The sequence below is a fragment of the Nematolebias whitei genome, chromosome 1 (assembly GCF_014905685.2).
Source record: "Nematolebias whitei isolate Nwh7 chromosome 1, NemWhi1, whole genome shotgun sequence".
In the NCBI taxonomy this organism is placed as follows: domain Eukaryota; kingdom Metazoa; phylum Chordata; class Actinopteri; order Cyprinodontiformes; family Rivulidae; genus Nematolebias; species Nematolebias whitei.
The window spans coordinates 68,464,227-68,474,297 of NC_056498.1; the positions used below are offsets into that span (position 1 = coordinate 68,464,227).

General features: G+C 37.6%; 1 protein-coding gene across 2 annotated transcripts; it reads left to right on the top strand.

Moving 5' to 3' along the window:
- The first annotated feature begins 73 nt into the window (after positions 1 to 73).
- mtx2 (metaxin 2) lies at positions 74 to 9,716 on the top strand. Of its 2 annotated transcripts, XM_037687078.1 has the most exons (11): positions 74 to 225; positions 3,293 to 3,340; positions 3,423 to 3,469; positions 3,816 to 3,888; positions 4,314 to 4,390; positions 4,539 to 4,631; positions 4,706 to 4,744; positions 4,830 to 4,955; positions 5,206 to 5,282; positions 8,493 to 8,677; positions 9,499 to 9,716. In XM_037687078.1, the coding sequence occupies exons 1-10, from the start codon at positions 186 to 188 to the stop codon at positions 8,659 to 8,661; spliced, it is 789 nt and encodes a 262-aa protein (XP_037543006.1). In that variant the 5' UTR covers positions 74 to 185; the 3' UTR covers positions 8,662 to 8,677; positions 9,499 to 9,716. The 2 variants fall into 2 exon arrangements, with proteins under 2 accessions (XP_037543006.1, XP_037542998.1); XM_037687070.1 differs by having other exon boundaries at positions 8,493 to 9,716.
- The last annotated feature ends 355 nt before the right edge of the window (positions 9,717 to 10,071 follow it).

Below are 10,071 nucleotides of genomic sequence, written 5' to 3' on the forward strand. Positions count from 1 at the left end.
ATTTACGCGGAAGCGGTTTGTGCCTGAAGTGGAACAAAACATCAGGGCACCTTGTTCTCCCACGGACGTTAATCGACGGCGGATCCTCGTAGATCAGCACTTGTCCTTAACCTGACATGAAGCTCATTGAGCGATAATCTTTTCTAGTAAATACAGTTTAGCGGTATTAGTGTCACAACAGCACTATGTCTCTGGCGGCGGAGGCTTTCGTGTCGCAGATGGCAGGTAATGTGTTAACTTTCGCGTTTTTATGTTCGCCTTAACTTTAGCTTACGAGCTAACCGGTGACAGCATCTTAGAACTACTAATATTACTTAGTAAGACGATAGTATACCAGCGAATAAAGGCATTTGACAAAAACTAAGGCAAAATGCAGGTGTATTGTTTGAAAATTAATTACGTTACTAAAAAAAATGAAAATGGGATTTTAAGTAGCAGCCAGCTGCTGCTAGCAAGTGCACTGACTGAACAGAATTCATTAGCATTGGGACATTTAACATCAATACGCATTTCTTTTACAAGTATTTCACAGATCTTTAAGATGGTGGTGGTCAAACGTCCAAGGAGTGCATGTTTGATCAAGTTCATTTCCATGTCAGATTGTAGTTTTATGTTTATAACCTTTGTTGAACCAGGAAAGACGCTTTGATTCAACCCCCTTTTACAAGAGAGTGACCTCCAATACAGGTAGCAGCTCAAACCAGCACTACATTACAGCACACACACATACTAAAAAGTTTAGACATCACAGAAAAATGCAATAAACTAAGAAGTCAGATGATAGTTTGTATAGCAGTTCTCAGTGTCTGTAACAAATAATTACATTCAGATGTTTGTGAATGCAACATGTTGGTTGAAATTCACTCAGTGAGATTAGTTTCTTTACTCGGTTTAGGAACGGATTCTCGCATAATTTCCACAAAGTGGCACACTATTTGAACTCCTTTTCCCCTGAATCTCTATGAACTATTGGTAGAACAAGTCTTGTAAAGGAACACTGTAGCCTCGTGCATTTTTTTCTGAAGGACTTAGGTCTGAAGATAAAATGGAAGAAACCCAAGGATAGCTTTTTAAGTGAGAATGCACTTATGATTTGATCTACAAAGGGACAAGCAGACCATCCAACATAAGAGTACATCATACAACGATGAGTCAGAGTTTTAAAGTTTGTAATGAGCCTGAATGGATCAGCTTCATGGTAGATTGTATCGAGCATGTAAGCATTGTGAAGATGCATGCAGCTATATTACATCTAGCTAATTTCAAAAATACATATATGTAGCAGCAATTCAAACACAAGATTTGAATCTAAAGAAGAAACTGGTTTAGCTTTTTTAATCAACAGCTGAATGTGAGATTTGAAGAAGAGAGTCATTAGTCAGAAGTCTTATTTATGTTCAGAAACTAACACACTCTTTGAGCTCTGAAAAGTATTAAACATTTAAGGGCTTATTTAGAGTTGGAGAACAACACAAGTTTTTTTTTTTTTTTTAGTTTTCAAAGCAAGTTTGGAGTTGCCCAGATGCTCAGAGAGCGAGAGAGAAAAATGATGATCGTCAGGAAAATGTATTTTCTCTCTTAAATGAACTTGTTAGCACAGCTTGAGTTAGTAAAGTTGCTTCTGAACCAACCACCTCACAAGACTTCTGGAACCACGTTCTTTGAACAGACACAACCAAAATGGAGATGCTTGGTTATAATGTCGGACTGCAGGTTTGGATAAAAAAAAAAAAAAACAATAGAGAAAATATATTGGTAAAAATACCTCCTACCTGTTGTCAAACATGGTGTTGGAAGGGTGATGGTTTTGACTTGCTTTGCAGCAGCATGACCTGTGCACCTTACAAGCACAGAGTGTACCAGTGGTGTAGTCTACATTTTTGTAGTAGGTATACCACGGTAAATTTAGTTTTACGTTGGACACCGCTGAAGCCACGGAGCGTGAATGTCCGACATCCAACGTAAAGCTACCGTGGTCAGTCCGTATACTGTGCTTAAAAACCAAAGTACACTGGTTAGTACAATGTAATCATCAATGTATTTTGATTTTTAAGCATATTGAACATTTCCAAATTTCTCTGATGCTTATATTTGAATAAATGAACAACAATCTTTGTACAACAGTTGGCTTTGTATTAAAACATTTAATAGAATTTATTAAACGGTGCCAAAGCAAAACATGTTCAAGTATTAAGTATCGAATTTTACAATAATTCTCTGGATAAACGAATGTAGTAAACAAGCACTGCATGCCGATAGGTTGTTACGGATGCGTTTAACTGACATTTAATGTATCAATGACATGTGCCTAATGATATGTCATTTACCATTGGGCACTTTTAAGTGGGTATACTGAAATTCTTAAGCTTTTCTAGTGGGTGTACTCCATATACCCGCGTATCACGTATTAGAATACACTACTGGAGTGTACCAAAAACCGTCATACCAAAGTGTTTTTGAGTCAAATGTGAGGTCATCTTTCCAACGTCTGAAGGATTGACCATCGTGAGTCATATAACAATACAATGATCCCAAGAAAATGCACAATAGAATGACTGAATAGGATTACACACAAGTTGTTGCACAGATCCAAATTGTAGATATCAGCCTATACCACTTTCAGTAAAATGAAAGTGTTGCAAAGAAGAGTGGGCTAAAATTCCTCCACAACAAGAATAAGAGAGTCACTTGGATGATGACCTGAAGTTGTTGCTGGTTTTAGAAGTCATGGTTGTACTATGTTTTTACACACTGCATTTTGAATTAGTTTCATCCATCCATGCATTATCTTTTACCGCTTCTTCCTTTTTGGGTTGTGGGGGTCACTGGTTCCCATATTTATCAGTCACTGTGCGAGAGGTGGGGGACAGGTCTCCAGTCCATCACAGGGACACGTAGAGACAAACGAGACAAACAACCATTCACTCTCTCACTCACACCTAGAGACAATTCAGAGTTACCACTCAGCCTAACATGCATGTTTTTGGTCTGTGGGAGTAAACCGGAATACCCGGAGAAAACCCACACATGCACGGAGAGAACATGCAAACTCCACCCAGAAAGGTCTCGACCAGGATTTGATCTAGCAACCTTTTCGCTGCGAGGCAAAACCTGTACCAACTGAGCCACCTGAATTAGTTTTAGTTAAATAAATGAATACTCCGTGTAATACGTGTTCATTTATTTTAAGACATGACATTAATTAGACAAGTTATCTGTTTTATTATTTCTCTACGAGGAAATCAGCAACTTTTTTTTTTATTGTGGGCATGTTTGTTTTTGACACCGACAGCTGCTGAGCCTTGGCCTGAAAATGCCACCTTATACCAACCACTGAAGGGTAAGTCAGACTTTTGTAGAAATAAATAAGTTCCCCTTTTGCCTGGTGATGATGTGGCTGATACATCCCTTTGTTTTACCAGAGGATCAGATTCTGCTCTCAGATCACGCCTCGTCTCTTGCAGTTCAGGTAAAGTTTGCTTTGTGTTTCCTAAACACAAAATGTTTACATATTTATTCCGTGTGGAACTGTATTTTTTCATGCAGTGCATACTTGTTTGTGTCAGGAAGTGTGGGCAACGAGGAGAGTGATCGTTTTAGTTTGAAAGTTGCTCTTTCTAAAGATTTTTAAAATTGATTTAAAACAATGAATATTAGATTCATATTACGGTAGTATTCTCAATTGTAGATTTCTTAGTTTTATATAATTTGAAGTAATTGTATTGTGTTTTTTTTACCAATAAACACCATTTTGGTGCTTTTTTAAACAGAGTGTTAATAGTTTCTGTAGCAAATGTCCTGTTTCTCCTCTGCAGGCCTACCTCAGGATGTGCGCTCTCCCAGTGCAGGTGGTTTGCAGAGCAAACGCTGAATTTATGTCACCATCAGGTCAGTCGAAATGCTGCTGCAGACAAATGTATTCTGTCTTTTTGTTGTTGTTGTTTTCAGTTTTATCGCCAGAGGTGACTCTTCCTCCTAGTCTGAATTTAACAAAATTATTTCACACATACAATAATTCATTTTTGATTTTGTTCACACAGATTTGATCCTTCTTTTGGTGTGTTTTGAAGCACATTCGCTGCTCTTTAAAAGGCCGTTATGAATAAATTAAGATATTAATGCCATAACTTAGTCTGGTTTAGAAAAAGTCAGCCTTAACCTCCTAAGACCCAAACTCTTGCATGACATGCATTATTAATGCCTATAATGTCCACATATATGTGGGTGCCAGGTTGTCTATAGGTTGTCTATATATGTGGGTGCCAGGTCCTAGGAGGTTTAAATTATTTTGCTCTTTTTTCTCCCCCTTATAGGTAAAATTCCCTTCATTCATGTTGGGAACCAGGTGGTTTCAGAACTGGGGCCCATTGTGCAATTCACCAAAGCAAAGGTGATACTTCACATTTAACAGCTGGACTTTTGCTTTGAAATGTTTAAAATAATTTTAGCGCCTGATCTCGTTAATTTTGTCGCAGTTTATCATGTTTAGCTCTGTTGAAGAAAAGACAAAAGATATTTAGTTATTTTCTGGTTGTCAGGGTCACTCTCTGAGCGACGGCTTGGATGATGTTCAGAGAGCTGAGATGAAAGCGTACATGGAGCTTGTTAACAACATGCTGCTGACTGCTGAGGTACAACAACACACTCATGCTAAACACACAATAAAAAGCTTTTTTTTTTAACTAAGGTTCTGTCTCATTTCTAGTTGTACATTCAGTGGTGTGATGATCCAACAGTTGCTGAAGTGGGTGTTCTTACTTTCAATTGTTTTTTTAGTTAATAGCTGTGAACATTTCAGCGTCTCATTCTTATTTCTTTCTTTCACATAGATTTCCCGCCCCAGATACAGCAGTCCGTACTCGTGGCCTCTCAGTAAAATCCTCGCCTATCAGAAGCAGTGGGAGATTCGCAGGAAGATGAACGCCGTCGGCTGGGGAGGGAAAACGCTTGAGCAGGTTAGCGATATCTCGGTGATAATTAGCCAGCACGTGAATTAAAATTGCTTTCAGTTACAGATTCTGTTTTGTTCTTTATTTTTGATCAATAAAAAATGTTTCAAACAGGAATTATAACAATAAATGTTGTTTTTCAGGCTTTTTTTTTTTGCTAAAATCCTAAAATATAATTGGGGTTTGAATAAAAGCTCTGTTTCACATCAGCTTTTCTGTTTTGATGTTTAACTTGTGTTTTAATTTTCCGTTTTAGGTCTATGAAGATGTGAGTCAGTGCTGCCAGGCTCTCTCTCAGAGGCTGGGGACGCAACCGTACTTTTTTAGCAAACAGTGCGTATTCCAAATATTTTACTGCTGCATGTCTGATGTGTTGGAAATGGCAGAGGAATCAAACAGCAGATGAGAAATTGCATGCAGGATGTTTTACTTGCAGCTCCTGCCAAAACCCAAGAATCTGGAGGCGTCACTTGAGCACCACCTTGTGGATAAATGTTGTTACCACATTTTAAACATCAAACGTTTTCCTCTAATTTAAAAGTGAAAAAAGAAGTAGGTTAAATGATTATTAAGTTTAAGAAAGTGTTTAGTTTTATATGAAGATGGCATGTTACATACATGTAATTTCCTGTAAATATAAATATTTGGTGTTTTTATTAGAGCATTATTAAATTAGATATGATGATGTTGGCCTAGTTTGTACTTTACCATCAAACTTTTTCTCCATCATTATACACCTCAGTTTAATTAAAGCAAAAGTAATTTCAGCGCACTTGACAACAAGTAAACATGTTCAGGTTCACTTAAATTTTGTCCAGTTCAATCAAAATTTATAACAAAATAATCCAGTTGAATCCAAATTATTATAGTCCAGATAGGTACAATCCAATTTAGTGTGATTAAAAAATGTCAACTGTATCTTCATTTTGATTTAATTCCTTTTCCTAGCATGTGCACTGCTGCCGTCCTCTGTTCTCTGCACAGCTTCACTGAACACGACTTCAGCTCAGTGCTTAACTTTACAAGTGCAGTGACACAGCACATTAGAGTTTATGGTGACTGCATCGGGTCCAATCGGCTCTAAAAACTATCAGAAAAAAACTTTAAACCAAAGAGAAACGTGCTGCAGTGTGTCCCAATAGCCCAACCTACAATTGATAAAATCCATACAAACCTATGTCCAGAGGACCAGATTTAACTTTTTTAGATTTTTCTACCTGGATTATTGAGCATGCATCAGGATACCATACAAACCTACTTTTTTTTAACAATGGACCCAGCAAACGAGTCAATAAGACATTTTAGCTAGAAAATAACAAAACAAACAAACAAAGCTGTATCTTCAGGATATTCTTAAGGATGTTTGGATAATTATCTTAAATCAGCCCACAGGTGAAGCAGACTTTTCTTGTAATCAATGAGACGTACATGTAATAACTCAGAAATCGTATCGGGTCAGTAGGTGGTCCTACAGTGTAGCTCTGGACAGACTGTTCAGACCAAAGTAATGCAGTTAAAAACACTCCAGACCACCTCTGAAAGAGAGTGAAGGTGTCTTCAGTGCTCATTAAGGGTCTTCACACCTGCATTTAGTGCTGTCTAAATGTAATCAAACCACCCAGGACAGATGTCTGTGCCAGGTCTGAACAAGGTCAGAGAAAGACCTCCAGCAGAACCAGATTCTGGATGATCAGCCGTCTGACTCGATCATTTGATACTGAGAGAGGACTAAACAGAGATGTAGAGGTCAAACACAAAAGCAATTATCTTTGATTATCTGTAGAAAGGATGAGGAAAACACAAAGTTACCAACCGCATTAATGGGTTACACTGACATAAGAAGTTCAGAGTGAGGGTAGAAGCTTAACGTGTTGCTGAACTTCCAGCCACAACGTAACGTCATCTCATTATAGCTGAAAGGATCGTTTAGGTCAGCTGAGGCTAAAAGCTTGATCAAAAATATAAAATTTAGGCCTGATCTAAAAAGTAGAGGGGCTCTCTGACTACCAACCTCAAACTGGGAACTGGTTTCACAAGAAATAGAATAACTAAAGGTTCTGTTCTACTTTTCAGAATCACCTGAGAGATGAGAGTTTTGTTTTGATAATTATCACTTTGAGACTCTTAGCATAAGATGGACGCTGGACCTTAAGAGCTTTATGTTTAAGTAGAACAATTTAAACTTTATTTTAGACTTTTGATAGGGAGTCGATGAAATGCTCGAGTCGAAAAAATATAATCTGAACTTTTATCTGAATCCTTGCTGCATTATTTTTGATCAATATGTAAACTTCTCAGTGTTTTTATTATCCCGATAACATCAAATGCCTAATCTGTCTAATGCCTAATGTCTAATCTGAAAGTAATAAATTACAGGTGTCCAAAGTGCGGCCCGAGGGCCATTTGCGGCCCTTGGAGTGATTTTGTGTGGCCCCCAACTGCAGTTTAAGAATGGTCTAATTTTATCTAGCAGGCTTAAGAGGTTAATGCAGACTTTCTGCAAATTTGTTGGTAATCCTTTATTATAATGTTCAGGTTTAACAGCAAAACAAATAAAAAACAGTCTTCTCAAAATGAGCAATGTTAAGCAAAATACAAACCTTTGGCTATAATCTTTTTATTTTCACTTCATGGTACAACACACCAAAAATCTTTACTGATTTCTACCAGAAAGGAGACTTTTGGATAAAGATTCATAAAACTTGGCTAAATGTTGCAGTTGATAAAATGATCAAGAGGGAAATTAAACATTTTAAAATGAATATAACGTGATATCATCAATACAAGTTGATCGACTTTATCAGTCCTTCTATGAATCTGTTGTAGCGACTGACAGCTGGACGATTTTTCAGAACTTGGATCAGCCTTTTGGGCGGTCCATGGTCCAATGGGCGGTTCGACCCCCTTTTAAAGGAACACTTACTCAAATTACACTTTTGTTGCTGAGAACAGACTAAAATGAACTTTTCAAACACAAGAAAACAACAAACACACACCCAACAAATCAATTAAATCAAATCCTTTTTAATAAAAAATATAAGCTTAGTGTTTGAGGCTTTTAATGTTTTGGATGTACAATTTAAAACTCTTTCTCCTCCATAATCAGTAAAAATGTGTCCTTTCTTCAAAATGTTCATGTGGCCCACGAGTCCGTTCATCTGGATAGTTTTGTCCCACATATGAAAACATTTGGACACCACTGTAATAAATGAATAGACTGTTAATTATTTATTATTATCACAGTTTGACTGTTTTTAGTTGTGGTATTGTGCATACGATAAAAGGAACATTTAGAAACTTTAAGTTGAAACAATACAAGTCAAAGTATAAAACAACAGAAACATGATGCTTCTGAGATATTATCAAAGATGATAACTTCAGATTTGTGTGAATTTTACATGAAGAAGTTAAGTTTGTTAACAAAGTAAGATATGATTTAATCTAAGTTAATATTTTAGTTCTTTCTCTAATTCATTACACATCAATAATAGTTATGTTGCAGCAGTAATGAACAGTGTGTATGTATGTGTGTGTGTGTTGTAGGCCTACTGAGCTGGACGCACTGGTCTTTGGTCACCTCTTCACCATACTGACCACCAGTCTGACCAGCAACGAGCTGGCAGAGAGGGTCAAGGGCTACAGCAACCTGCTGTCCTTCTGCAGGCGCATTGAGCAGACCTACTTTGAAGACAAGAGCTCTTTGAAGGACTGAGAAACGACATTATCTTGTACAGTCTGCATTTCCTTCTCTCATTCCTCTGATTTTAGCACGTAGCAGCTACAAATCTGCCCTGTTTGCTTTCTGCTTGCACAGACAAATACGACTCTTTCAGATTTAGGATGTCTAACCCTCATCTGAATAAATACGTCAGAGGTGGGAGTTGTTTAATATAATCCAAGTATCAGAATCCTATAAAATCTGTCCTTAAGGTAATTATCAGCATGAAAATTGTGTAAAACAAACTCAAAAAAGCTTGCAGGGTTTAAGCATCGGGGTTAAAGGCACATCCGCTTGAATGGTTGATGAAATGGAGGCATTTATTTATTGACACTGTACTTTTTTACAATTTGCGCTCTTTATTTTGCTGGAAATCAGTCCCAGTTTCCATCACTGCACTTTTTCAGTCTCGCACACACTTTGAAAAGTACGGATTTCCCAGCTGTGCAACATGACCGACTTTCAGAAGGCACAACTCCACTTGACCTCAGTTGGAGGTCAAATGGTCTGCATTTTTTTTTCCTCCTGGGACAGTTGTAAGCTTGTAAGAAATGCAAAACAGTCTTGGCATACGCAGCAAATCAAGAGCATTTTTAATGCACAAAAAACCTTGACGTAGTGATTTTATTTGAGTTTTTCCACATTGTGTTAAAAGTGCCTACAAAATACATTCAGACCCCAATAAAATGTTTCAACTTCAACACGTGTTTTTTCATGGTGGACTCGACCTTGATTAACAGTCGAAAACAGCTCAGAGTAAAAACAACATCTCCATGAAGTCTGCGTTCTGGTTTTGGAAGCACACACTTGAATGTGTGTTTCTGCCTCCAGGTCTCATACAAGCTCATTGGTGATGTCTGGTCACCTCCGACTGCCCTCCTGTTGACCAGGTTGTGTGTCTGTGGGACAGACGGGGTGAGCGTCTGTCTTCCAGGTTTCCTGTGAGGTCAGGGTTTGACCTGTGAACTTCCTGGAGCTGTGACATCATGAGCGATGACCCACACTGACCAAACGTGGCACAACTGGAGGTCAGCAGGCAGTTAACACACAGATCGATGCACATATCGCACATTTTAATCTTCATTCTTTCTTGATGTAATTACATTTTTTGTTTATAAATATATATTTGAAGTGGGTGTCTACATCATTACTGTGCAGAACATCTATTAATAAAAAAACATCTTGGAGGAGTGCCATTTGGAGCTTTTTTTATTATATGTTCTTCTGTTTTAATGAGTTTATTTTGCTTTTATTTGTTCTTGCTGCATATTAAATTCCGTGGCAGAGTTAGACTCATGCATGGGGTGGCATAAAGGTGGCCAAGGCTTTTCACACTTATAAATGAAGGAAACTTCTGTTTCTTAAAACCTAAACCTAAAGAATATACATTCTTGACACTTTTCA

Coding starts and splice junctions, on each gene's coding strand:
- mtx2 (XM_037687070.1), top strand. CDS start 186: ATGTCTCTGGCGGCGGAGGCTTTCGTGTCGCAGATGGCAG. Junction 3,341..3,422: donor CTTATACCAACCACTGAAGG/GTAAGTCAGACT, acceptor TTGTTTTACCAG/AGGATCAGATTCTGCTCTCA. Junction 4,391..4,538: donor TGCAATTCACCAAAGCAAAG/GTGATACTTCAC, acceptor TCTGGTTGTCAG/GGTCACTCTCTGAGCGACGG.